Source organism: Thermothelomyces thermophilus, chromosome 2, assembly GCF_000226095.1.
Source record: "Thermothelomyces thermophilus ATCC 42464 chromosome 2, complete sequence".
Taxonomy (NCBI): domain Eukaryota; kingdom Fungi; phylum Ascomycota; class Sordariomycetes; order Sordariales; family Chaetomiaceae; genus Thermothelomyces; species Thermothelomyces thermophilus.
The window spans coordinates 3,976,424-4,003,095 of NC_016473.1; the positions used below are offsets into that span (position 1 = coordinate 3,976,424).

At 55.2% G+C, this 26,672-nt stretch overlaps 7 protein-coding genes across 7 annotated transcripts; 2 read left to right on the forward strand and 5 right to left on the reverse strand.

Annotated features, from left to right (window-relative positions):
* Positions 1-32: 32 nt before the first annotated feature.
* MYCTH_2302052 (uncharacterized protein) lies at positions 33-2,764 on the reverse strand. Its single transcript, XM_003661967.1, has 3 exons — positions 2,219-2,764; positions 1,275-1,692; positions 33-1,169 (listed from the first exon to the last, which is right to left on the reverse strand). Exons 1-3 carry the CDS (start codon positions 2,640-2,642, stop codon positions 116-118), a joined length of 1,896 nt encoding a protein of 631 aa, XP_003662015.1. The 5' UTR covers positions 2,643-2,764; the 3' UTR covers positions 33-115.
* Positions 2,765-7,412: 4,648 nt separating this feature from the next.
* On the reverse strand, positions 7,413-7,658 carry MYCTH_2302055 (uncharacterized protein). Its single transcript, XM_003661968.1, has one exon. The coding sequence runs from the start codon at positions 7,623-7,625 to the stop codon at positions 7,452-7,454; it is 174 nt and encodes a 57-aa protein (XP_003662016.1). The 5' UTR covers positions 7,626-7,658; the 3' UTR covers positions 7,413-7,451.
* Positions 7,659-16,053: 8,395 nt separating this feature from the next.
* Positions 16,054-16,472, forward strand: MYCTH_110951 (uncharacterized protein). Its single transcript, XM_003661969.1, has one exon. The coding sequence runs from the start codon at positions 16,103-16,105 to the stop codon at positions 16,466-16,468; it is 366 nt and encodes a 121-aa protein (XP_003662017.1). The 5' UTR covers positions 16,054-16,102; the 3' UTR covers positions 16,469-16,472.
* On the reverse strand, positions 16,454-18,846 carry MYCTH_2314785 (uncharacterized protein). The gene is made up of 10 exons (XM_003661970.1): positions 18,609-18,846; positions 18,380-18,446; positions 18,103-18,322; positions 18,021-18,034; positions 17,823-17,967; positions 17,715-17,762; positions 17,638-17,660; positions 17,397-17,578; positions 17,262-17,342; positions 16,454-17,202 (listed from the first exon to the last, which is right to left on the reverse strand). The coding sequence occupies exons 1-10, from the start codon at positions 18,709-18,711 to the stop codon at positions 17,135-17,137; spliced, it is 951 nt and encodes a 316-aa protein (XP_003662018.1). The 5' UTR covers positions 18,712-18,846; the 3' UTR covers positions 16,454-17,134.
* Positions 18,847-19,130: 284 nt separating this feature from the next.
* On the forward strand, positions 19,131-20,675 carry MYCTH_2302064 (uncharacterized protein). Its single transcript, XM_003661971.1, has 4 exons — positions 19,131-19,260; positions 19,436-19,649; positions 19,802-19,989; positions 20,058-20,675. The coding sequence occupies exons 1-4, from the start codon at positions 19,258-19,260 to the stop codon at positions 20,211-20,213; spliced, it is 561 nt and encodes a 186-aa protein (XP_003662019.1). The 5' UTR covers positions 19,131-19,257; the 3' UTR covers positions 20,214-20,675.
* A 1-nt stretch (position 20,676) lies between these two features.
* Positions 20,677-22,195, reverse strand: MYCTH_2302065 (uncharacterized protein). Its single transcript, XM_003661972.1, has 3 exons — positions 21,972-22,195; positions 21,902-21,915; positions 20,677-21,797 (listed from the first exon to the last, which is right to left on the reverse strand). The coding sequence occupies exons 1-3, from the start codon at positions 21,991-21,993 to the stop codon at positions 20,814-20,816; spliced, it is 1,020 nt and encodes a 339-aa protein (XP_003662020.1). The 5' UTR covers positions 21,994-22,195; the 3' UTR covers positions 20,677-20,813.
* A 907-nt stretch (positions 22,196-23,102) lies between these two features.
* Positions 23,103-25,921, reverse strand: MYCTH_100401 (uncharacterized protein; the record flags this gene model as incomplete). The annotated part of the gene is made up of 10 exons (XM_003661973.1): positions 23,103-23,430; positions 23,490-23,614; positions 23,668-24,151; positions 24,206-24,315; positions 24,370-24,721; positions 24,776-24,869; positions 24,926-25,028; positions 25,266-25,310; positions 25,424-25,556; positions 25,869-25,921. The coding sequence occupies 10 exons, from the start codon at positions 25,919-25,921 to the stop codon at positions 23,103-23,105; spliced, it is 1,827 nt and encodes a 608-aa protein (XP_003662021.1).
* Positions 25,922-26,672: the final 751 nt, after the last annotated feature.

The following is a 26,672-nucleotide window of genomic DNA, read 5'->3' on the forward strand; positions in this document are numbered from 1 at the left end:
GGAAGTGTTCGGTCATCGGGGTATCAAAAAGGAGGATGAGGAGGTTCGTTCGGGAGGGTGGGTTAGGTGCGCACTCATGCCATCGAACGCACCCGGCAGCAGATGAGAGATCCCTTCACTGCGCTGCGGCAGCAGGCGGTGCCTCGGAGGAGGAGGCGGCGGCGGCGGCGGAGAACTCGAGCATCTGCTTGAATTGCTCCTCGGTCGGGTCGTCCGAGATCCAGGGCCCCTTCTCCTCCTCGGTGGCGTTGAGGAAGCCCTCGGCGCGCTTGAGCGTCTGCAGGTCCAGGTCGGTCACGTACGACTTGCCGTCCTGGAGCTTGATGCGCACTTCCTGCTCGGTCGAGAGCATCATATCGTCCTTGGCCAGGCGCCGGGGCCCGTCAAAGACGGCCAGCACCCGCTTCTTCATGGTCATCTGGCCCTTGTCGAACCCCCAAGAGGAAGGGTAGTCGCGCCTGTTCTTGCGGCCCCGGGCCCGGGTGTGCAGCGGGACGCCGCCGCGCGAGTGCGTCATGCCGCGTGATTTCTGGACGCCGTTCGGGGGGTTGCCGCCGCCGACCTTTGCTTTCCTCGGCGAGCAGAGCGTCCCCTTGGGGGCGGCGCCGCGGCGGCCGCCCTTGAGCTCGTCGTCTTCGTCGTCGTCCTCCATGTTCTCGTCGTCCTCGTCGGCAGCATCGCTGGCGGTGCTGGTCATGGTGGTGGTGATGGTAGTATTAGTAGTAGTAGGAGTAGTAGTAGTGGTAGTAGTCGGAAGGTGGTTCTTCTCGAGCGTTTCGTGCACCTCCTGGTCGTTCTCGACCTCGGCCAGGCGCTGGGCGTTGATCGCCTCGGCCGGGTCCTCCTGCTGCACGATGCGCAGCACGCAGTCGTCCAGGTGCTCGTAAAAGTCTTGTGCGTTGCTGAAAGTTTGCGAGCACGTCGAGCACTTGCCCGTCGCGTCGGGCGCATAGCCCGTGAGCTTCGCGTCGTTCCCGCTGCTGCTGCCGCCGGCCGTCTTCTTCCGACCGTTGGGAGGCGTCTGCTCGACTCCGTGCACGGCCGTCAAGTGCCTCTTGAACACATCGGCCCGGTTGAACGACTTCTCCGCCGCGGAGCCCGACCCCGGGCAGAAGCCGCACACCATGGTGCCCTTGTAGTGGGTGAGCGTGTGGCGGTTCTTGTCGTACCTGATCAAGATTGGCACGGTTAGCGCTCTGAGCCTTGTGTTTGTTGTTGTGTTCAGGGGTTCTTGAAGAGCCGGGCACACAGGCTACTACTATATTACTACTCACTTTCTCGCGAAGCCTTTTACGTGATACTCGCACGTCGTGATGGGGCACTTCTCGGGCCGCTCGTTCTGGTGGGTGAGCATATGAGCCTTGAGGTCCTTGAAGGTCTTGCCGCAGTCCTGGTGCGGGCAGCGCTGCTTGTCCCTCGACTCGTCGCCACCGAATGGCTGCTCGCCAGAGAAGTGGGACTGGTACGAGACAAGACTGCCGCGCCGTTGCGGGTCGACGGGCGGCTGGAAGGGCGAGTATGGTTGGTAGTTGCCATTGTGCATGAACGGGGAGCTGCTGCCAGGCCGGAGCTGGGGCGAGGCAGAAACGGAGAGCGACGGCGAGGCGGGATAGCCGGAACTGGGCGGCGCCGGGTACGAGGGCTCATAGGGCATCGCCATGGGCCTCACGTCCGGGTGAATTAAGGAGGGATCTGTAGGCGCGAGGGTTTTTCATGTCAGCAAAACCCGGTCGTGCGGTGGGATCTCGCAATCGCGAGAGAGGAAACCAACAGGTCTCGAGAGGCGGGACGAAATGCCCAGAAGATTGAAAAAAGAAAGAAGAGAGCATGCGGGCGTTGGGGGTGCCCGTGCGCGAGGGCGAGCCGCAGGCCGCGGGCGGGCTGCTCCAGGCGGCGAGAGAAGAGGAAGAAGAAGAAAAAGAAGAAGAAGAAGAAGAAGAAAAGGAAGAAGCAGAGGTCGTGGGCGGCGTCACGAGGAGGCCAGAAGAGGAAGAGGCAGGGGTGGACGCCAGGGATGCAGACATGGTGGTCGTCTGCCGCGCAAGGCGTGTGTCGACCGCCAGGCCGGGACTGGAGGGCTTGGGGGCGGCGACGACCGTGGACTCGGAAGCGCAAGACTCGGAAGAAGAGAGAGAGCCACGGCGGGCTGGTCCGCCGTGACTGGGCGGAGGCGGAGAAGGACGAGAAGGAGAGGACCTAGGGATCTGTGACGACTCACCAACGAATCCTGGCGCTTTGGCGGCCGGAAAGTCGAAGGAGGGTTGGTTGAAGGACTCGATCCCGCCCGGGGCGAACGAGTATTCGCCGCCGGGGAGGTAGTCGCCCTGATCTACGATGCCTGGGGTTAGGCCGAGTCCATGGGGTGCCGAGGCCCAGTCTGGGATCGGCGCCGCCTGTCCGTGGCTCGACAGCGGTGAGCCCATGTTGGATGACGGGGCGCTCATGCTCATATCGGAAGCAGGGCCACGCACGACGTCGCCGTCGTCGGCATACATGCCCGGCGACGCCCTCCCGCTGGCGTACGCGTACGGCGCTTCTGCGTACACAGCGCCGTTCTCGTACGCCATCGTCGTTGGGAAGCCGGGCGCGGTTCGCGAGTAACCGGCGCCGCTGTATGGTTCGGGAGAGAGGCCAAGGTCCATGGTTGTCGAGAAGTGGGTTGGTTCGGGGTAGGTCATGTCCTAGCGCTTGGTGCTGGGATGGCCGAGGAGGGCGGCCGTAGGCGCGGGAGAGGGAGGATATTGGGTGGGTGAGAGGAGAGGAGAGGCCTCGCTGGCCTTCTCTTTAAGGGATGTTGGTAAAGCCGCGCGCAACCTCGAAGACTGGGGGACAGCAAGAGCGTCAGTCACCCTCTACTTGCAGCCCACCTAAATCGCCAGCAACTGACCTTCCTTTACACCCGCATACCCAGATTCTTAATCGCTCTTGCAGGCTGTGCTCTGAAGGGGGAAAAAAAGCCTTGGGATTCCCAGAGAGGAGACGGTCAAACTCGAGAGCTGTTGCGAGCCCCGAGTGCGACTGTATGGGGCGCGAGGGGTTTGTGAAGAAAAAAAAGCTCTCTTGGTTGTTGTTGGTGACGGTAATGCAAAACGAGTGGGAGACGGACGGGCCAGCCTTGGGGTGAGGTTTTCTATATACCCCCCGGCGCCCATCTTCGTCGGCCGGGCCCTGGTGGAGGGCGGATCGTTTCTTGGGCTTTCCCAGTAGGGCGAGGCTCAGTCCGCACATTGCATGGGCGGTACGGAGTACTTCGTACACTACTTCGGACGTCAGGGTTGTCAGGGGGCAGGGGGGCGGTACAGGGATACCGTGGATGCTTGGGTGGCATGGGGCTGCGTTTGGGCTTCGGGTGTCGTCGTGTAGGTCGACAGGGGTTTCCGATTCGATGTGACCCAAGGCACGTAGGTACATTGGTACGTGTATATTGGCGCCCTCTGCGAAAAAAAAAAGAGAGAGAAGTCCTGCGCCCGCACGCCAGTTCACTCACGTCCTTGTACCACCCACCATCGGTCCGCGCCCGTGGTTGGTGTGGCTAGTGGACAGGGGTAAGCGAGTGAGAGAACTCCAAAGCTTGATGTATGCTTGAAGAGCGGCCGGGCCTCGACTTGCATCCCGCGGGCAAGCAGAAACCTCGCGCAACAGCGTACCACAGTAGCGTACCGACAGTAGGTGAGTATCGATTCGATACCCCAAGGTCAGCACCCTGGTGGCCAGTCTGCCGACCGTCCTTACCCACGCGTTCAACCACCCGCAACTGAAACAGTCCTGTTCGTCTGCTCGGCTTGTCTTTATTCCTTGCCAGGTCGGTCTTTGTCTGGTGGGCCGCCTTCTGAGCACCCTCTGTTCGCCGTTACACTCTGCAGTCGATCAGAGTATATCTAGAGAGTATGCACATGTAAGCCGTACAGGACGTATGTCTGCGTCCGCTCGGCCGCCACGGGTTCCTGTCGGCACTTTTCAGTTCGCTATGGGTGGCTTTCCTGTGGTGCTCTGCTTCAACGTGCGGATTGCCGGAGGCTGTGGCATACACCCAGTATGGATATCAGGATGCGACGGAATCTCTCTCTTTGGTGTACTCCGTAAGCCCCCGAGATCTTTGCGCGATTGGTGTTGCTCTCTCTGCTACGTTTCCCCCTTGGCAAGTCGACAGCCACTCATCAGTGGCGACCGGGCTGGCCGCAGCAAGCCAAGCATCGATTTCCCGATGCAGCCAGTCCCTTGTCTCAACAGGATACTAGTACACCCCGCATTCTGGATGCGGAACCACCAAATGAACCCGGTCAGTGTTGTGGTGTTGAAACCGACCGCCTTTGTCCAACAGTCGGCCTGCTTTTCTACACTTGCGGTCGCGCGCCGTTTTAGGAAGAAATGGAGGGGAAAGAGGGGGATGAGCTTTTTCCCTTTCTTTCCCCCATCGACGCAAGGCGGTGACGGGGGCCCGAATCGAGTTGGCCATTGCAGACAGACCGCCTGGGCTGGTCCATTAAGATGGGTTGCAGGCAGCAAGTCGGCGAGTTAGCGTGCGATTAATCCCATTCTTGGTACCATGATCGATGATGATGATGGTGGTGGTGGTGGTGGTAGGTGAGAACGTCGCAAGTCGACAATTGTGGAGGCTCTGGCGGCGCCGCAGCGCGTGATTGAGTCTTTGGTTGCATCTGTTGCACGCCAGATGTCCCTGAGGATATTTTTATTCACAACTCGCTGTAGGTGCTCGATGCGCTGCACTGCACTGCGCTTGCTGCGTCGGCTGCGCACTCCCGACCTGCTGGGTGATGATTAACGAAGGTGCTGCCGGTCTTCCGCGCCCGGTTCCTGGCTGGCCCGTCAAAAACTGCGCGATGGGGACCAATGAGAGCCCAGAGCCGGTGTCGAGGGTGATCAGCGCGCAGGTGCACAGCCTTAACTATCCCTAGCCGCAATGGGACAACCCTCCCCACACACAGTATACGAAACGAAACGGGGCCCATCGTGGCTTGCGGTTTGCATCTGCGCTTTCCGAAACTTCTTTTGGGCAAAGATGCAGAGCATATACTTTGCAGACCAAGTAAATCGTGAGTGCTACACTGATGCTCATCAGCCCTAATGTTGACGGCGAGAAGCCCGTCTCCAAATGGGAAATTTCGTTTTGGCATTTCATTTTCTGGCAACACGGGAAAAAGCAGTTGGTGGCCCACAGCATTTTGCTTGGTCGGCCGTATTTCGTCCAGTCAATTTGCTGCGTTTGTAAGATTGGGAGATATGGAGCCTCGCGCACGTGACATTTGTGCTCATCTCGTTTTCCGGACATTGCTCCGTACCCCGTCACTCCTGCCAAAACAAAAAGGAATCTCGGTGCCGACAGCGGAGTTTGCGAATGTGGAGTAAGACAGACATGAGTTCCGCAGGGATCGCAGGTGGTTCCCCCCACACGCGAAAGAGTTGGCCAGGATTGGATTACGGAGTAGTGTAGTGTACCTGGGGGACGAGTTGTCTGTCGTAGTGTAATCCGTACGGATGTACGGAGTACTGTGTATGTAATGACGCTAATCGAGAGCAGCAGCAAGCATGCCTAAGGTAAGGTACCTAGGTGCCTTAGGTATGTAAGGTCAGGTGTAGTGTATGTATAAGCACATAGTGCACACTCCGTCCGTACGTGCATGCGGATTACAGTGGGTCAGCAGGAGTCGCTTGTTCAAAATACATAGAGTGGCCAAAACCCGCAATCGCAATGCTGCAACCAGCGTACGTACACCAACACTACACGAGCGGAGTGAACAAGAGTGGACGGGTGTTATTCGTTGGCCCGTCCTGTGCCGCAACAGGACCAGACCGGCTGAACTACCTCCCAGTGGCATGGCGCACACGTCCCGTCCCGGCAGCCGTCACGGGTCTGCTGTTGATTTGTCCCGGCCTGGCCGCCCAGGTCGGCGGGCCAGCGGCGTGGTGTCTTCGATAAGACAACGTGGTGCGGGTGTTCAACGCGACCTACCGAAGCTGATCGTCCAATCCAACCCACACCTGCAGGATAGCACGATGGCGAAGACCTCCAGCCTCCAGGCTGCTTTCACACCCAATGATCGAAATGCAGAGCAGTTACAGACCGAAACGGCGAGCGTAAGACACCTCCCTCAACCTAGGAAGCAAATCTGAGCGAGGTACGGATACTTGGTAGGGTGTATATACATTCAAAAAAAGCAAAAATAATAGAAATCGAAAGATAAAAGACATAATAATAATTATAATAATGAAAATAAAAGATCCATAAAAGGCCCTCAGCGTGGCCGAATCTTGTCGGAATCCATCCCTTGGGTACACTACTTTTAACTTTGTATTTTGTCTCATTATCATGTTGAGATGAAACTGAGGGTTCGGGGAGAACATCAACGTTCCCGGCAGGGCGATGATCAACATCGCGCCAGAACCGACTTTGACAAATGGTACCAGATCGGGACTAGGCGTGGCTGAGCCGGCAGAATTTTCCCCCCTCCTCGCCCAGGGCTGTACACTACACTAACTTTACACTAGTGTAGGGTTCCTTTGGCGGACCGCACTAGGGCATGTGGGGTGCCCCCGGCCTTTCGGTGTGGTTTGGCACACACTGCTTTGCAGACAGAGGGGAAGAGGTAAAATCCAAAAAAAGAACGAGCCTCCGCGGGTAGAGGAGGCGGTGCAACATTGCGACCTTGGTCTTGGGACCATCGGGAACTGCCACCATGCACTGATGGACAGCGGTACGTCACGGTTGCATTGCACTAACACATTCGACACTAGATCTGTTCCGTTGCAGGCCCTTGCGTCGCCCGATGAGGATTTGGACGAGGATCAGCTTCATGAACTTCCTCCACGTGCTGCGAATATGTTTCGCGCCTCCACCGGCCAGGCGATGACGATCCCCCCGCCCACCGCGTCTCATCGCATCTCCGATGAGCTGCAGGAAACACTGGTTAGCGCACTCAGTAACTAGTGTGTCAGGTAGTTATGTACGGAGTACGTGTAGTGTAATGCCAGAGAGAGACCCTGCAAATGATTGTTCGTCCATGTGTTGGCAACGAGCCGACACTAATCCGTACACTACTCCGTACACCAGGGCAGGGCTAGGGGTCCCTGCTGATTACGACCCGCTTCTCTGGGTGCCATGTGCGCCCTGAAAATTCCCACGGAACACCCGCGGGTACTACGGAGGGATCATCATGCGGCTAACCGCTAGTTAATTGCCAACGCAAAGCAACTTGCTCTTTTCCTCTGATATAGGTAGTACATCCGTATGTTTCCTGCGTATGGTCGCCGATTTGTGCTATGGTGGTAGCCCCGAACGGAGCCGAGGACCGGTACGTTGGGTGCGGTTTGTCGGGGCACAAGTAATCGGCCGAGTGGTCGGGGAGAGCCGGACTGCGAGCCCTCTCGGGATGCAGTGCGACGTGCAACACAGTAACTAACGTACCAGGGAGGTTTGAACCCGGATGGACTTATTACCGCTCCATGTCTCCCTGAGAGACGATTGCAATCTCTTGTACGCGGCACTTGATGGCCGAGTACAGACATAAGGTCCCCGGGACTGTACAACTATTGGACAAGTTGGCACCCACTCTGAGCATCAAAAGGAGCATCAAAAGGAGCATCAAAAGGAGCATCAAGAGGAGCATCAAAAGAAGGCTCGTCGGAGTTGGTATCCTACTAAACTACCCTTGCTCGATCATTCAAAGCAGCGCTTCTCGCCGAATGCCAAGCTTCCGCGCCACCTCGCCTAGCCAGCCACCGTCGAGTGTTTCCTCAACTGACCGGTTCCGCGATGGCGGAGTGTATGTAGTGTATGTATGTGTCTGTACACCGGGTGGTAGATAGTGAGCACGTTCACTACGGAGTTGGTGTAACAACAGGTAGCATTTTTACCAATCAGGCAAGTGGGCACTTTTCCTGCTGCGTCGAGGTGTTACCAGCTCGAGCTTGGATATCCGGGCATGGCGAAATAGACGTTTGTCCTTGGCCGTTCGAGGACGTTAATAAGACGGGCTCCAGCGAGCGAGGGCGTCCAAGTTCAGGGGACTTGATAAGTCTTACACGCAATAATTCGTCAGTATTCTGTAACCATTTGCAAGCAAACTTGTACCGGTCCTTTGCTAGTTCCATTGTTAAAGGAATCCTCTTCTTTGCGCGCCATTTTCGTAGGTTACCAGCCCGGAGGCATCATCGGATGGTTGTCAGGGATACTCCTATACCAACCCTGTCAACTAGGGCCTTTATAGTCAAATGTCGGTCCCTTTTTACCATCCGAACGATGTTTCGCTTTGCTTTCCGTGTTAGAACCTGTGGACGGCCGGTTCGAGGTCGAGATTCGAATGTATTGTGAGATTCCCAGAGTTTGACGGCATGGTGTATCGCGTGTCGGGACACGCCGAAGAGGCTGGCTAGGGACCGCTCGCTTCGACCTGCAGCTATAAGCGCGCAAATGGCAACGCGTAACTGGGCCTTAATTCCTTGTTACGGCTATGGTTTGCCGTTAATTTCCGGGCAAAATCCTCTAGATTGATCCCTATCTGGCTGAGTTGTTGTATGTAGAAGAAAATATAGTCTACGCGTGTATGTCGCGAAACGCGTTAAGTATGTTGGGTGGCCCCAGACTTTTGGCACCCCACTTTACACAACACTCGTCCCAACAGGGTGGGTAGGTGTGGGCCGCCGTCAGTGGGCAGGTGACCCACTAGCGTAATGGAAGGGGATGTCTAAACACAAGGTTACCGTATTGATGAGAAGCACGGTCATCACCGCAATGCCTGCTCCGACACTCTCCATGCACCGAATATCCCATTGCGCCATCATGTACACTAGCTCACCGTTGCGCTTACTCGTGCCCAGGTGAAACATTGGCTCTTCGCTTTGAAGAAGGCTCCGCCACCCCCACAGTCGTTGAGAGATTTGGTTCTGGACCCCAAGCCACCGCGTGGATACATTAGGGGGGGGGGGGGGGTTGGTACGGAGTCGTTTCTATCCAATACGCATGTTTCCTACCACCGGAGGCGCACCCGAGTTGTGTCGAACGGGTCTCCGGGCAGAGAAGAAGTAGGCCAAAGACCTCCCGATATCTTCCCCATCGGGCCACTTCGCGCTCTTGGCCCGGGCGTGCCGCGGGGAAGAGCTACACGGAGGCCCCAGCAGAATCCGTCTGACGGGCACGTGTTCCGTGCCGTCTCATGTTCATGGGTAGCAGGGCCTGCCTGATGATTGGCCGCGACGAGATGCGCAGCACGCGAGGGAAAGGGGCCGCTGCTCTGTCACCAGATATGAGCCCACCAACCGCAAATCGGCAGGCATAATGTATTATAAAGGTTAGTGTACGTATGTGGTAGTAGAGCATGGTTGCTCATGGCGTGATCTTCATTGCACCCATTCGAACGATTGGTGATGCTAGGATAGAAGTGCTGTGCTCTACGGAGGTGCTCCGGATCCGGGTGACGGACCCAATATACTATACACTAACCAGCTAACAAGAGCGGGAGCCAATTAAGGGCGAGAGTCGTCGGGTGCATCTTGATGCGGTTGGTTATCTAAGGTACTAAAGGTACTCTATATATTGAGCAACCAAGAACGAAACTCGGATACCAGTTTTAGACCCGTGTCTTTCACATCCTTAATTATTGGTAAGCGAGGAAAGAGGCAGATAGGGATATACGGAGTACTCGTAGTAATAATCTTCAGTTTGCCTGGACTGGGTGCCTCAGCTAAGCACCCTTTTTCCCTACTCAAATTAATTCGCAGGAGGTGTTGCCGTAAGCAGCCCGAAAGCGCGGCTTTGTATGTAATCCGTATGTATGTAGTCCGTACTGTACATACCTTTCTCTAAGTTACCTTTAATTGCGCAAAGCGAAGCCAACTCACCTTCCAATCGCGCAACACTACTTCTTGGCGCGCAGCGCTCCATACACTACAGAGTAGGCACGCATAGCACACCGGGCAATCGATTTGCTTACCATGCTCGACAAGGCTCTCAAAAGCATACACCCCAAAAGCCGCTGGTGAGGTGTTCTTCGGTCAAGCCAAAACCCGGACCCGGTCATTGGAAGACTGATTACAGGCTTCCCAACTGGTGCCTTCATTAAGGTAAGCTAGTGCACGGGTAACCGTAATCGCTGCCTTACTCTGTATGCCGTCATTGTATTGAAATAACAGCCGCCTATCCGTTTCGGGCAATCATTGCGGAAGAACAGAACGGGAACAGCGCCATCGGACAATTTCGTGACGCCCTGGCGGCTTTGCGACCCAGCGAGAGATCACAGTCTGCAGGGGCCCGAAATTCTGCGGGCCAAGTTTGAACAACCCTGGCAGTGGTGAGGTATCTCTCTGAGGAAGAAGGTCAGTGCACGTAAACAATACATGTTACACTAGCGGTACAAGTCTAATACCTGTCGACAGCGGACAGTGAGGGCGTCATTTGGGCAACCGAAGCGTGCAAGCACATACAAGACAAAAAGGAGCTGTTGTGCTACACCGCATTCGCAAGAGACCCAGGCCCGAATGACAAGGGAACATGGGGTGGGGGTTTCTCCGACTTGCGACATGTGGGCCGTGCTCAGGCAGCCAAGGCGGCCACTCCGGATCGGGCGCGGACTCATGCCGATTCCCTTGGCGGGAGATCATTCCCAGCAGTTGGGTCACGCTAGTGCAAGCCTTGATCACAACGCCGATCTCGCTTGCTGCCTCCTCTGTGTGTCTTGACAGCGATCAACAGCTCATCACCCAAAAGCCCCGACTACCACAAATTTTCATGAGTGTACACGTATCTGATGGGCCCGGCCGACCTCGCAACACATTCAATAAGCGTGCAGTAATCCGTACACCACATACATGCCCATCGCTACGGGTGCATGGTGGCATCGAACAAAATGAACCACGGCTTGGGTGTTGTCCGGGAAGATCTTTTCCAGGCAGGGTCTTGAACGCATCTCGCAGAACCCTAGAATTACTGAGTAGCCTCCGTGAGCATTCTCGAAACCAACAAGAAATAAATAAAAAAAGAGAGAAAGAATGGGAGAGAAAGGGAACAAGGGAACGGAGGCAGACACAGGACCGCAACACAGCAGAGGAGCCAGGCCAGGTATTCGCGGCTTTCCATGAAACGAGACTGGTGCTTTGCGCAATTGCCAGCTCGGCCTTTGGGTCGCAACGAAACGGAATCATGCTCAGCGAGGTGTGGAAACTAATGAGAGAAGGCTTACGATGCAGGAACGTGTTTACGAGTCTGATGAAAGGGCAAGATATCCACTGGTTTGACGCACGCAGTCTGCTGCTTTTGCTGTCCCGCGCGAGCGCTCGATCGGCCAGCGGGGAACTGCCCATCTCAAGAACCGCGGTGAAGGGATCCGACTCGGGTCTGCTGCTGTTCCCTCGAGGCAGTCAAGACGAGAAAGTGTGTCATACTCGAGTACACTATTGGAGAACGCAGTACGGAGTGATCCGTTCGCTTCGGAATACATCCGTATACTCTCTGCGGACGAAGGGCACAATGCCCGCTGGCCAAAGGTCCTATGGCTGTGCCACAGGCTCCTTGGGTGGAAAAAGTGTGTCAACCTTACCGAATACGGAAACCGTAGACGAAAAGCAGGGGGGCTGGGGCCAAGCTAGCTTGATTCGGCCAACCCTGTCTCGCGTGTAACCGGGAGGCGGATCAGCCAACCATTCGTGATCGACCCGGCCCCTCTCTCCCGCGCTCTGGGTCAATGCCAAGGCTCGATAACCTTAACCAGCGCCAACCCCGGCGAGACGAGAGAGAGACAGACTTGGCTGTGTAACAGGTTAGTTAACCATTACCGTAGTATACTGCAAACTCTAGTCTCCTGCTCAGGCGCCCTCAATCCACGCTGAATGATGATATACTCCTCTAGAAAACTCTGGTGCTCTCCTTGTAAATGGATTTATGAGTGGCTAGGAATTTCGATACCGTGGAGCGGCCAACTACTTTAGCCACCAAAGGATACACAAGAGGGCCAAATGTTTAATGATATGATACTGCTACATTGGCCGGGACACCAGTCGTATATACCGTATGAGCCAAGACAATCGCGGACCATTCTGTATATACGTACATATACGCACTACTCACGGAGTACCTACACTACACCGGATTTCTGTACGACGCGCTCTCAATTACTGTGTAGTGTACACTTGGATCGGGGATGCAAGGGCCCGTTGTCTTCGTGTCAGGTCCACTTATCGACGACATCCGACATGAAGAATGGGGCAGCAGAAGACCGGCGCCTGGCTTCAGACAGTCCCTCCCTCATGTGCATGGGCATTCTTCAACCGGCGTCTTTCGAGTGGGGAAAAAAAAAAGGAAATCATTGTTACGATTGACAAGCACGTACACCAAATGGGATCCGGTAGCTCGCACAAAGGCGGCGAAGCAAGGCGCGCTTCTTGCTTCCGGCGACTCCTTGAAATGGAAACGAGGTGAATCAGTTCGTAACTCGTCACGATGCAAAGGCGTCATGGCTGCTGCATCTGCTCAGAACAGAACATCATGCCGCTGATGCGTCTGCTCGTGTTTACAATGTACCAGTGTATGTGCAACTACCAGCACGTGGAGGGAGGTTGCTTCTCACATCTTACACTACCCTCGTGACTTGACGAAACGTGTGAGTTGGACGTTCGGGAGAGCGAGAGAGAGAGAGAGAGAGAGAGAGAGAGAAAGAACTAACTACTCACTTGCTAGTGTTGTTTCGACCACAAATCAGTTACGGAGTATTTACGTCCAGACTTAGTGCACACTACGGATGCGCACTCCACAAACTGCCACGGGCCCTAGTTTAGCGCACCCTACATTAGTGTAGTATATCCTCGCAGCGAGCACATCGGCATGATCCGACACACTAGTGCGGTGTAGTTCGCCCATAGTTACTAGTACACTAAGCCAGCCCCGGGGCGTCAATCAGTCCAGAACGGGGGCCTCACGACGAAGAAGCCGAGCGCTAAAAACTCCGATCGGATGGTCGTGTATGTACATACACAGTCAGATATTAGGGTCCTCTTTGTAATCTGTACTCGATATTGAGTCTCCAGCCAAGCAACTAAAAACTCCGGGGCACCCTAGGACGACTACAACAAGCGAAACTCGCGAATGCTAATGTTCTTGTCAATGTTCCAGACCATGTTCTCGGAACAACCGAGCAACCCACGTTTCTCATCTACCCGGTACCCGCTTCGCTAACATGATAAGACACGATGACCTGGCATAGGGGAGTGTACATACCACAGTGCCGTACCAAGTAGGTTATTGCGAGTTCTACGTACTTGTACATACATACATCCAGACATATATCTATACATACGTATGTACCTGCACTAGGCTAAACATTGCCGCCGGCGAGTTTCACGACGCGACGGTGAGTGTTGGACAAACCGAGCGAAAGAGTAACCACAAGGAAGTCCCCCGGCACCAGCACGGCCATCAGCCTATAGCTCAGGTCTGCCTTCCATTTTCGCTGCTTTCAGTGAGGTGGTTAGTTAAAGTACCCTTAGCCTCCCTCGGCCTGCTTTAGCCTTCCCTACTTTCCCTTAACCTACTTTCCCTTAACCTACTTTCCCTTAACCTACTTTCCCTTAACCTACTTTCCCTCTCTTCACCAACCTTAGGTAGCTTACCTTATCCTTCCTTAGCCTCCCTTATCCCCCTCCCTTGCCCTCCCTTACCCTGCTCTACCCTACCTTACCGACCTCCCACAGCTTGGTGCCCCAGATTGCTCATGTGATGGTCCACCCCATCATGATCTGAAACTCCTACCTTTGCAGGACTCATGCTGATCTTGGAATGCAACATGTTGATTCGCACCCTACTACTGTGTGTACTCTGTACGAGAATACGTCACATACTCGCATACTTGTACAGCCAATGACCTGCCTGTTTTCAGCCCGGACGAATCGCACCGAGAGAAAGTAAAGAAATTCCGTGCCGGGGAGTCTCTCTCCCCTCCCGACAAGAACCCAAGGCCCCGAAGACGCAGCAGCAGCACGTCGATCCTTCGCACCGTACCCATTGTGAGTCTGTCAATCAATCGCATCTACCCGCTTGTTTTCGACTAGGAAATGGAGGTCGCATCGGTTCCCTGCAGCACAGCGGTCCCAAGGATCGAAAAGTCGCATCTAACCCCCAGCACACACACACACACACACACACACACACATTACACGCCCTGCAACGCCACCATTGACCCCACCCCCCCGGGTCTTTTGGTAGCTGACCGGAACAGGCAGGTCGTAATCTCGCGAACCAGGCACTACAGCGGGGCCCCCGTCTTCCCCAAAGTTGCTTCGGCTTTTCTTGAGTTGGTTGGACCCGGCAGAGTGGTCGAGGATCGCCCCCGGCGGCCCCCCGGCGCGCGGGATCTCAGAACGCTCCCCCCCTTATTACCCGTGAGCCATGCTTTTGATGGAAGTGGTTAGCGACTGGCCGTCCCTTTCTTATCAGCCCCGATAACCCAGAGCGCCAGTGGATGATGAAGCGCTGAATCGGTGACGCGCCCCGGACCAATCGGAGATGTCTGCAGAGCAAATGCACATGTAACTACATACAAGTACGGATTATACCTTACGACCGCAAACGTTGATCAGGTACGAAGGTATTGGGCCTGCCTTGACTGAGGTACTTTAGATCAGTAGCGTGTCGGTGATCCATGAACTAAACCAGGCTTCCCATCATTCAGAGAGCGAAACCTGTCGCATTCCCCGACAACTCGGGATAACCTGGTCGGCTCCGTTCGGAGTTGAGCTACGGAGTACGGTACATACATAGCCTGGGACGAGTCTCCACCTTCGAGGCACTAAGGATTGCCGTGACTGCGTTTTCCTCTCTTTGATCGCCCGCAAACCCGAATGGGTATCCCGTACTCCATCGAGAAAGCTCCAGTATCCGTTGTTCCATATCCGGCTCGCGCTCCGGTGAAAATTGGGAGTTGAGCTTTTGCCCAGCGGAGTCCCCGGCCGCCAGGGCTACCGAACTGCCGCGCGCAGACAAGCTACAGACAACCGCGGCGACTGGTAACGAAACTCCAGCCAAAACCCCAGCCAACCGTGCCACATACGAGGATCACCCCTCGTCTGCTCGCTTCCCGTGCTCAAAATGTGCTCGCTGGAGCAACGGGGGTCGCCGGTTCCGACGGGCCAGGAACTCGAACAGCAGTTATCGTCTAGCTCCCTGTTCTGCCAACATGGGAGAAGACCGGGGAAGACGCGATCCAGCCCCCTCTACCCATCTTGTCTCACCCGACGGTCATGTCAAGAGAAAACGGACCACAACACGCGGACCGCCTGACCTTGGTGAAGATGTAATTAATATTTACGGGTGTAATGCCCGGCAAACGCTTTTGGAAACAGCGAATTACTCACCTCGGTATTCCAGAAGCCCAAGCCCTGACGCTTCATGCAACTGGACTCACCTCGGATCGAGAGACAGGATAACCAAGCGCTTGGTGAGAGACATAATTACACTCGTTTGCATCATCAGGACCTTTACACATCTCCGAGGCGCGCGCTAATAAGGTCCTGTAAACAAGACCCCATACGCTACATATAAGTACATACATACAGTACCTCGAGTAGCTGCCTAACTTTTGGCATCCGCCACTCTGCACTTTCCTTTTGCTCAAAAGTTTCGTACATACCTTCCCAGCGAGGCCAATCAGGGCATACCGTACAGTACACACCGCCTCATATCCGTTCAGGAGGGAGATCACGGCCCTGGGGGCGTGGCATGCAAGCAGCAGGCTCGAAATGGACAACAAAGAAAAACATGCGATGCTTTCCCGCCTGCTCCGCCCCCACCCAACCCTCCCCGTCTCCCTTCTTCCCATATCCCCTTTCCCAGAAGAACAGAAGAGAGGGTGGCGGCCAGTCAGAGCGCGACCTCAGCTCCTGTCCCTTTTTGGTTGCCCGCGTCGGGCATGCCGCCTGCCGAGATTGCAGTCGCCGACCACTTTTACATACGAACGAACGAGTAATTAATGATGGGACGGGCTGGCAAGTTACGGGAAAGAGCTCTTGATGGGTCGCACGCATGCGGGACACGAAATGCGTACATGATGGGCCCTCTGAATCATGGTAATGATTGATGGAGATGATCTGAGACCAAAACCCGATGAGAGAGAGGAAAGGGGACCCCGGAAGAGGAGAAGGAGGGGGGTTCATGATTGGACCACTGCCGACCAGAGCGCGCCCCGACGTCTCTGTTTCGCGGGCGAGGCAGAGTACACTACAATTCAGAACCCCCTGGTGGTCACAACAACAACAACAACAACAAAAACAACCCCCTCCTCCCTCCCCCTCCCAACCAATTCTTCTTGGCCGCAGGGAAATAAATCCCCCGGCCAACAGCCCGGCCGCCGTTGATTCCGGTTCTCCGCCCTCACGACTCGGCTTCGGCCCGGACCCCCTTTCCCTTTTGGTTCTACCTCCGTATTCGTCCGTCCGACCATCGCCGAGCTCGGAGGAGGAGCACGGGTGACAACCAAGCTCCAGCCTTTCTCCCAGGCGGCTGCTCATCAGCCGTCCCACGCGCATGCGCGCGAAGGACTAAGACTGCCAGGGGTCCCGACCATGATGCGAGCGTGTGTGTGTTTGGGATTTCAGCTGACTTGACGCTAAGGGAACCTTATGAGGCTTGATTCAGGAGGGCGCATGTTCAGTTTTCAACGACTGCCAGGGACGTGCCACGGCACTAGGCATGCGAAGAAGTATCGGACATCAAGTGTCCCATCCAGGAATCAGGCGCGCCCATCACATTGCTTGAGCTGCCTAGCTCGCCGGTGCCCCAACATCCGCATTTCCAATCTTACCCCTAAGGGAGTACGGTATCCCTGCGGCGCCTACCTCCCGCTCCTGACAGACGTGACCGGTGTACATAACGGCTAGCCCCTTTCTCTGCCCGGTTGCAAAGAAGAAAAGGACGTTTGACTGCCGCATGGCACGGCAGAAACCACGCGGGGGAAGTGACCGGTTCCGCCAAAGATGTCAATTTACATCCTGTTACTTACTCTAGTCACACACATGCTGAAGATCAAGCCCCAAACGCCATTCGCCGCCCAGACTCAAACAAGCCAACCGTCCTGTTGAACACCAGCCCATGTGAGAACGCCCTGGAAAAGAGTCAAGAAGCACATCGAGATCGCTCTCAGTTGGCCTCAAACTCCTTCTGCAGGTAGACGCAGGACACCATGGCGTGGTCACGCTCGTACGGTTCTGTGATTCCTGTTAGCTAGCGCGCGCATAGCATGGGTACAATCCAATCGACTACTCACCAAGAGTAAGCTGCTCCTTGGGGAAGAACTTGTCTTCGCGGAGCTTTTGCACTTCGCTCGCGAACACCTGCTCAGGGGGGGCTGCGGCAGGCGTCAGCGAGCGGCAATCAGAACAGGCTTGCGAGAATGACTCACCAGTGCTGTCAATGCAGCTAGCCTTGATGGAGATGAGGAGACCGCCACCCTGCTTCAGGAACAGTCTGGCGTTGATACCGACAATTCTGGCCTGATCGGGCTGGGCAACATCGGCAAAGATGACATCAACCATCGGCAGGAGCATCCGGTAAGCCATCGGCTTGCGAGCATCCTCAACGATCCTGTTTCGTGTAAGTCATATATACGCACGAGGCATAGAGACCAAGACGGCTCTGCTTACGGGATAACGTTGGTACGGCGTGTCTGGAGAACAGTCAGTATCCCGAATCACGAAAAGAGCACTTGAGTTCGACATACCGCCATGTTGATGAGATCTCTGCCAGAGCGGTGCGAGAACTCGACGGCCTGGGCGTGTTGTTAGTAAAAAAAGGTTGATGCCAATCCCCGAGGCTAGAGGATGCGTACATAGACGGCGCCAGTTGGTCCGACGATATCGGCAACGTGGGACACTGAGGTACCCGAGGCGGCACCGAGGTAGAGAACCTTAGAGCCGGGCTTCATGTAGATCGTCTCTAGACCGCCGAGAATACCGGCGGCAAGCTTACTCCGGCTGTTTTCATGTCAGCTCGTGAAAGTGTTGGGCAGGGAGACGGAGCGACTGACAAAGGATTCCAGATCTATCAAACAGCACGTCAGCTTTTGCTTTTCAATGATAATGGACGAGCACGCCTCTGATGGTACTTACGCGGTACTCGGTCTTGGTCGCAACAGCGTCATCTCCCTTGCCAGCGCTCTCGACGGAGATTCTCTTCTCGCCGTACACGGACTCGCCAGGGACCAGGTTGGCCGTAGCAAGCAGATCCTCCTTCCCACCGCGAGCAACGAACACGCCCTTGTGGCGATGGGGCTCGACAATGACCTTCTTGCCGCCCTTTGCTCCCTTCGCACGGGCACCTCCGCGCGCGCTAAGTTGGTGTTAGCGATACCAGACACCCAAGGTGTTTGTCGGAACAGCTGCATACCCTCCCCGGCCGCCACGGCCACCACGTCCGCCGCGAGCGGGGCCGCCGCGAGCAGGGCCGCCACGACCTTTGAGAATCGAGTTAGTCGCTTTCTCTTGTCTGGTTGAGTGGTGAACAAGGGTGCGGTAGCCTGCATCGCCAAACGTAGAGAAAGTGCGAGTGATTGGGTAGAGTAATCAGAACGCGATGAGGATTCAGTCTGAGAGAAAAGGAAACATCGCAGACATACCGCCACGGCCGCCGCCCCTCGCTCCGCCGCGTCCGCCGCGATCACCACCACCGCGGAAGCCACCGCCTCGGCCGCCACCTCTGCCACCACGGTCGATACCCATTGTGACTGATTGTTACGTTCGGAAAAAAAGGGGAGGATATCGGTTTGAGTTTGAATAAAATTGACGGCGTCGGCTTCGATATCGTGCACAAACAGCCCCTCGGGACACAATGGGTGCGAGTGCGCGGCCTTGTCAAAGTCGTTCGAAGCTTGATGGAGCTGGAAAATTTCCTAAACTTTCAAGAAAAAAAAGCGGGGGCCACGCTTGGGGCCATCAGTCTTGGCCTTTCCTCGGCTGGGAGTTTCTCCAGCAATTTGACTGGCCGGTTGATGGTCGCGTACCAAGGTGTTGTTCACCTTATCTGGATGCAGCATAAAATTCGGTGCGGATAAGTTACTGACCTTAGCAGTCCACCCCCTGCCCGCCAAGGTGCAAGCAGTGTCCCACGTTGCTGCCTGAGGCCGAAGCTCTCCCGCACAAGCCAATCAACCGTAACCCACAGAGCCCTAATCGCGAAAATCGCATTTGGCGACAAAATTTGGAACAACCATCATTCCCGAACTTCAAACTCGGTCGATTCCGCCCTCACGTCGACAAACAGCCAAGATGGTCAGTAACCCTTGCGAGCCCGAATTCTCTACGATAATTTCGATGCCGATATATTGGGGAATCTCTGTCGTTCGAGTTTAGAGCGTTGGAGTGGGGGAAATGTTGGATCACATTTGGGTCGTTGTTAAGGGAGCTATCCAGGACCAAGGCTGACCGGGCATCTTGATGATCTTAGGTTCGGTACGCCGCGACTGAGATTGCGCCCGCCAAGTCGGCCCGCGCCCGCGGGTCGTACCTCCGTGTCTCGTTCAAGAACACCCGCGAGACCGCTCAGGCGATCAACGGCTGGAAGCTGCAGCGCGCCCAGAAGTTCCTCGAGAACGTCATTGAGAAGAAGGAGGCCGTCCCCATGAGGCGCTATGCCGGCTCCACTGGCCGGACCGCTCAAGGTACGGTCCGACATCACGATTTTTCGTTCAGGGTCATGATTTCGAGCATTGGGAATGGGTGGGGGGAGATGAAGCTGGGGGGGGACCTACAGCCGGGCGAGAGAGATTACGGGGAGATGTCGGGAATTGACACTGATTGTCGTGGAAAACAGGCAAGCAGTTCGGCGTTACCCGCGCCCGCTGGCCCGTCAAGTCCGCCCAGTTCCTCCTGGGCCTCCTCAAGAACGCCGAGGCCAACGCCGACGCTAAGGGTCTCGACACTGGCAACCTGATCGTCAAGCACATTCAGGTCAACCAGGCTCCCAAGCAGCGCCGCCGCACATACCGCGCCCACGGTCGCGTACGTTACTCAAAACACCTAGCGATGTGTTCCGATGGAGCTCTGAGGGCACTAACACCGGTGCACAGATCAACCCCTACATGTCCAGCCCTTGCCACATCGAGCTCATCCTCACTGAGGCCGATGAGGCCGTCCAGAAGGCCGAGGCGGTTGTCCGCGACGAGTCCCACCTTACCTCGAGGCAGCGCGGTATCCGCATCCGCCGGGCTCTCACCGCTGCTTAAGTCGGGAGTTGTTGGTTGAGTGGGGAAACGGGGGATTCTGTTTGACACTGGGCTTGACTTTCTTCCGGAACGGTGTACGCGAGCATGGCATTTTTTCGGGTCAAGGCTACGATTCCACAAAAGAAGGAGTCGGTCACGAACACTCAATAAAGAAGCATTGAGGACCATGATGGTGCACGCGGAGCCGGATGGGATACATGGGCGTTAAAGCGAATATCACTGCCTTGACTCGATTGCCGCTGCGACGGGCCGCTCCGACGATAGAGGAAGACATGCATTCCGGTCAGTCCGTGTTCGTGTTATGCTGGTGAACCGTTTCTTGTGACTTGAGATGGACCCAGCATCGCTACGGTGATGAGTGGTGGTCGTTGCTCGTGTTCGCTAGAGGAGCTTAAGAGACCGCGCTGATTTCACCGTAATAAATCATTTCCTCTGAGTTCGGCACATCCACCTCTCTGCATATACGTGTGGGCACTTAAAATTCCGTGTTGAAGATGGGCCATGCTAAAAACTTTGATATTTGCTCCATAGTTATATCTCGGCCTTCGTGACCACCGAGATGTCGCTTGTCCAGCGATCGAGCATGGCACCGGATTGTTGCTACCCAGCCATCTCCACATCCTCTCCTGAGCCCCCGCCGCCAGCACCGCTCTTCTTGCGTTCCTCTATCCTCCTCTGCATCTTCTGCCTGCCCTGGTCCACCCACCTCTCGTACGCCCCGTCCCCTTCCTTGAGCTTGGCCGCGACAACCCCCTTGAGCACTTCCCCGGCGAAGCCGACAAAGTTGTGCCGCCGCAGGGCGTTCTCGAACTGCCAGTCCCTCCGCTTCCGCTCCTCCCTGGCCAGCAGCTCAAAATCGCCGATCTCGCGGGCGCGGATCCGCAGGTCGCGCACCATGGCGAGCAGGTTGAACCGGATCTCGGTCGCGTCGTAGCGGGCGATGCGCCGCTGCAGGACGTCCATGACCTTGCGCGGGAACTCGTCTCGCGTGCAGGGGCCGTGGCTGATGGGCGCGGGCTGCAGGCCGTCGAGCTCGTACAGGGTTCCGCCGATCGGGGTGTAGGCGATGAAGTGGAAGGCGTCCTCGCCGGCCTCGTCGGGCCCGCGCTGGGTTTCGTCGACAAAGGGTGACGACCGCGCGAAGCTGTTGTGCACGTCGCGGATCAGCTCGCTGTTCGAGAGGGCCTCGCCGCGGTACTCGGGCGGCAGGGCCATGGTGAACTCGCGGAAGGAGGTCAGCTCCGGGCCGATGTCGATGGTCTCGTCGTCGTCGTCGTCGCTGCCGCTCGGGGAGGCCGTGTTGTCCGGGGTCTTGTTGAGGAGCACGCTGAGCAGGGCCTGCGTGCCGCAGGCGTTCTGGATGGTCTGCGCCGCGAAGAAGAGGCGCTCGGCGGCATCTTGGTCGAAGGTGCCGTCGAGGGGTTTGTCGCCGGCGCGGTAGGGTGCGTCGGTGGGGAACTTGAAGAGGAAGATGACGCCGTAGACGGGGTACAGCTGGGCGAGCGCGTCCGGGTTGAGCGAGAGGAGCTCCTCGAACTGGACGTCTTTTACGCCGAGGTTATCCAACAGGTACGTGAAGACGCCCTGGAGCTAGCCGTTAGCCAAACACGGGTCCACCGTTTCCGACAGTGATCCATCTTTTGCGCTGTGGGCCGGCGGTTCGAGGTCGTGCTGCGGGCGCTACGTACTGCATCGGATTCGACTGTGATTCGTTGGGTCAGTGGTCTAGCATACCGAAGACTCGCGAATGAAGCCTACTGGTGTTCCAACCACCACTCATCTTGGTGGATAGTTTTGGCTGTGTTTGGCGTCGGTGGCTGGTAGTCGCTGTTGATTTCAAGCTACCGCTTCTGGGTGAAGTAATTGAAAGCGAGTTGAGCAGGTACAGTACAATTGCCCCACAAGAAACCCCACGGTCCAAGGGCAGCTCTCGTTCTTTGACTCTGTAAGTTTCGAAAGTGCTCAATACGTTCCCGTAACCCAAATTTGAAGAGAACGCGATGATGCAAGTTGGAAGCTGCCTGGCTGCCGATAAGATAAGAAGCATGCCAAGTCACCAGGTCCGTTCCCCTTCTTCGCTCTCACATGCTCCTCTGAACCTGGCTTGGCCAGGTCAGTAATCCGTACAGAATTTAACCAAGCAAACCTCACGAGCTAGCATCAGTTATTTCGGAGGTCGACAGGTTGCGATATGGTATAGTGATTATTGCCGCATCCCGAGAACTACAATCCGAGATGGGGTGTGTAGTGAGACCCTTACAGCGCAATATACGGATCAATTTCCAACCCGTCGTCAGGCACAGAATGGCCCTTCGGACCACCCCCCCCTTTCCTCCCGGTCCTTTCTACGACTGAACAGGATTATACTGCGTGACTCTTGGAAGCTTGAACTGACTTTTGCTGAAATGGATCAATCCGAGTGCCTTGGTGGAGCGGATCGCGACCCAGATATCCTTCTTCGGCGTTGTCAACACGAGTTTCACGCATGCTGCTTCAGAGCTTCAAGAAATAGGGGCCTGAAGAGTGTTGGCCTAGGAAGCTTACAAGAGACTACCGTTCACTTTGAGGAACCGCAGGGCTGAGAACTACACGGACAGATCATTTTCTCAATCGGTAGCTAGGATTGACCAAGTTGCAAGCCCATGTCCGTCAACTTCCCTTGTACATGCGCACTCCTGTTGCAGTATCCGCCTGGTGGCGTCAACCCAATCATGGCAACCTTTGGGAATTTATCACTCGAGCGGCCTTTGGTAACTGAGAAGGAAGTGAGCATCTCCTTTGTCCAGATGCCCTCTGAGCTGTTCCTTTGACAATGTTTGTTGAGATGCCTTGGCATTCGGTGGTAAATAACACCCTGCAGCCATGATGTTGACGTCAGAAAGTTCGATATTAGTAGGCCTTCCGGAAGGGCTCGGGCGTTGTGATACTCGGCATCTCGCGGACATCCGCCGCTGCCTTCGAACCCGTATCAGACCTGTACTGCTCCGCGTGGGCCGATTCGTCGCGTGAGTCGAGCGCGAACGAAGCCCGGCGGTCCTCCCGTCGTTTGATCCAATTGATGCAGCGGAGAACGGCCCCGGCTATCCACGGTTTTTCTCCTGGGAATCTCCAGGACCAGTACTCCTTCAGCTCGTAGTTTTCAGGGACTATAGTTTGCCTGGAAACTTTGACAACGATAGAAATGATGCCGTTGATGACAACGTAGGCGAAGAGACCACTATAATAGGCCGCGTAAGTAAGACCACCATGGGAAGAACAGAAGCCCAGCGAACTTACGCAATAAGTCCGTAGGCACAGCTGAAGGTGAACGGGATGAAGGCCATCGTGATGAACGATGGAATGGCGTCACCGACGTAGCCCCAGTTGATCTTGGTGACTTGGCGAATCATCATGCAACCGACCTGACGCCGCTATTAGCCCTCCCGGAAGGTCTCAGAAACACGAGAAGTCTTACTAGTATCAGCGTGCTTCCCGTGGCCCAGGTTGGAATGGACGCAAAGAGCGGGGCGAAGAACAGGGAGATAAGGAAACAGAATCCAGTAAAGATAGCCGTCAGGCCAGTTCGCCCACCCTCTGCAATACCAGCGCTGCTCTCGATGAAGGCGGTGACCGGTGACAACCCGAGCAGCGCGCCCATTGAGATGCAGAAAGCGTCAACGCAGAATGCGACTGTCGATCGGGGAAAGTCGGCCTTGTCCCTCCGTGCTCTGCTACAAAACCGTGCCATTGAGTACAGTGTGGCGGTGCAGTCGATGATGTCCACGTAGAGGAAAGTGAACAAGGCGATCGCGAAGCGCGATCCAGACTCTCCTGCGAGGTTCCATTGTTGTTGGGCCAGCGTGTGATGGATTGGGTGAAAACTGACGACCTTGGAGAAGTAATTGAACCTCTGGTCGCCGTCATGGTTGTTAGGAAAGTACGTCAAGGGGGTGTTGCGTCTGTAACGGGGAGTGAGTGACGTGGAACGGTCGAAGACCTGACGGGGTACTCACGGCCATGATAAAAAGGAGACAAGGGCGATGCCCATGATGATTGCTCCCTTGACGCGAAAAGCCATCAAGATCGTCGTAAGTAGGCCGCCACATATGATGCCCACCCACATCTAACGCAATGAGTCAGCAGCCGGTTCGATTCTAAAAGAACGAAGACCGTAGACCTTTGGGTTCGTCATTATTCCTGACGCACACTCTCCAGCCTCGTTGAGATTCTCAGTTGGGCACCCTCCGATGGTTAGCGGTGTGCTGATGCCACCCGTGACTATGCCGAGACCAGAGGTATACGACATGCCGATGAGGGTCAAGAAGAGGCCGATTCCTACGCCGCTTGCGATCTTGATGGTCCCGGGTATGATCTTGACCAGCCAGTGACGCAATCCTGTCAAGGCAAGGAACATAAATATCCAACCTTCCATGAACACAGCAGTGAGTGCAACTCGGTAATTGACCAAGCCTGAGCCATTGACGCCCACGACCTGGTAAGTAAAGTATGCATTGAGTCCCATGCCGGGGCTAAGCAAATTGTCAGTTCAGGTGTCGATATGAGCTGGCGTCTCCCAAACTTACCCGAGAGCCACAGGCAGGTTCGTGAAAAAACCGAAGAGAATGCTAGAGAGCCCAGACACTGCAGTGGTGGCAGTGATAAGGTCGAGTTTGACATCTAGTCTCCAGGTCAACAATTGCGTTGCGGGCGGCCTCCGCAAGTAGCCAACTGACCGTTATAACATTCAGTCCACTCGACCTTGTTGGCGCAATTTCCTTGCGAGTCGAGCGGCTTGTGACAGGGACAACCATAACCCGACTCGGCAAGGATGAATGCCTGTGAAAATTTTTTAGTCGAGGCAGACGCAAGACATGTTGTATAAAAGATCATACATTGACTGCAATGACATATGCCATAGTTGTGAAAGTTGTGATGCCCTTGTCCACCGAGGTCAGCGACGATTCCGGTAACTGGGTCTTTCCGCGATGGTGAGGTCTGCGTTGATGCTCCGCCACCAATTTTGTCTCGAAGGACTTGAAAAGAACACCGAGGAGGAATATATGTGTGACATACTGCGCGAATCTCCGTGGAAAAGCAAGCACCCGCGATTTCCTTGGGCTGCGGTGAAGAACTAGTTAGCAATCTGTTGGATCAGGTAGCAGGGCACGTTGGTCACTAACATGGCCGCTTCCTTGGAGTTGGAAGAGTTGGCCAACAGACGATCTGCTCACACAGTCGTCTACGCGCCTGGTGATGTCTGCGATACCATCTTTCAATTTCTGAAACCAGGTTGAGCGGTTCACCTCTGGTTCCTGAGTGGCTCGGCTTTGCGTGGGATGCACTGGGTTCATTTCGATCTCGTCCCTAGAGGAAGGTAAGAAGAGAACGTTATCCATGTAAAATGAAAACTTAGTGTGGTGTTGAAGCGGCAGAAAGGTATAGAGGGAGGGGAAGGAAAATGAACTCGACAAGTATGGCACGGATAGCGGTGGGTAAAATGAGCTCGTAAAGCAGGCGAACAGATATATAACATCAGGCCCTTTGGATGTTGCACCACAGCATGAACTCGATTGTTTCACGCCACTGATTACCGCGTCTCTTTCAATGTGCGGCAGGCGGCAGCAATGTGCATGCGCAGTGATCGCAGGGGCAGCTAGGTTAAGAAAACCGACTTACGTTCTGAGTTGCGGAGAGATCCTCCTTAGCCCGGGGAAGAGGCGCCTGAACATGATGGCAGAAGGGCAATCTCTTTTCTGGTAAAACACAAATAGTGTCGTTGTGGGGAGAAGGCGGGGAGGAAAAAGAGTTAGGTGAGCTGGGGAAAACGGTGAGATCAGATCGACTCTTGGGTGTAATGTGCCGGCCAGTAGACAAGTTGTTGGGCGATGAGGAGGGGAACTTAGCGACAAGGGAGACCATAAAGTTACAGCTGCGAGTTTTGGGGTCTGTTGTTTTGTGTGTGTGCAAGAGGCTTAAGCCGGTTGCCAGGAATCTCTCCCGTCTTAATGAGCCCTAGAATTGAAAAAGGAATCTAGTTTCCTGTCACACTCAAGTTAAGATGGAAGGAGCGACCTAAATAGCAAAAGTTAAGCCTAACGTTTTCTGGTTTGTTCATACTACAAATAGTACCGGAAAGTCGAGGACTTATAAACCGATTATCTGACCGATCATCTGAGAGGCTTGCTGCTAGATAATTGCGTAAATATTCCAAAGGATATGTTTGGGATTGTCTTCTACCACATTCTTTGCAGATGAAACAAAGGAATGATTGTGAAAAGGCAACGAGCAAGCAAGTATAGTTCGGAAGCGGGTCTTCGGAAGAATCAAACTAGCACACCTCAAGAATAAGAGTACATAAAGCTGTTTAGATATTGAAAGTTTGGCAATCTTCACACATCTTCACAACATGAGGCTGAAGGCACATTTTACGATCTTTAGAAATGACTAATTAGAGTTCAGAAACATCAGAGCTGGCTAAAC

Coding starts and splice junctions, on each gene's coding strand:
- MYCTH_2302052 (XM_003661967.1), bottom strand. CDS start 2,642: ATGGACCTTGGCCTCTCTCCCGAACCATACAGCGGCGCCGGTTACTCG. Junction 1,693..2,218: donor CAAAGCGCCAGGATTCGTTG/GTGAGTCGTCAC, acceptor TCGCGCCTACAG/ATCCCTCCTTAATTCACCCG. Junction 1,170..1,274: donor GTAAAAGGCTTCGCGAGAAA/GTGAGTAGTAAT, acceptor AATCTTGATCAG/GTACGACAAGAACCGCCACA.
- MYCTH_2302055 (XM_003661968.1), bottom strand. CDS start 7,625: ATGCTCCTCTTGATGCTCCTTTTGATGCTCCTTTTGATGCTCCTTTTG.
- MYCTH_110951 (XM_003661969.1), top strand. CDS start 16,103: ATGAGAGAGAGGAAAGGGGACCCCGGAAGAGGAGAAGGAGGGGGGTTC.
- MYCTH_2314785 (XM_003661970.1), bottom strand. CDS start 18,711: ATGGGTATCGACCGTGGTGGCAGAGGTGGCGGCCGAGGCGGTGGCTTC. Junction 18,447..18,608: donor GAGGGGCGGCGGCCGTGGCG/GTATGTCTGCGA, acceptor CGATTCTCAAAG/GTCGTGGCGGCCCTGCTCGC. Junction 17,579..17,637: donor CGCCGTACCAACGTTATCCC/GTAAGCAGAGCC, acceptor TACACGAAACAG/GATCGTTGAGGATGCTCGCA.
- MYCTH_2302064 (XM_003661971.1), top strand. Junction 19,650..19,801: donor CACTGGCCGGACCGCTCAAG/GTACGGTCCGAC, acceptor CGTGGAAAACAG/GCAAGCAGTTCGGCGTTACC. Junction 19,990..20,057: donor CATACCGCGCCCACGGTCGC/GTACGTTACTCA, acceptor ACCGGTGCACAG/ATCAACCCCTACATGTCCAG.
- MYCTH_2302065 (XM_003661972.1), bottom strand. CDS start 21,993: ATGAGTGGTGGTTGGAACACCA.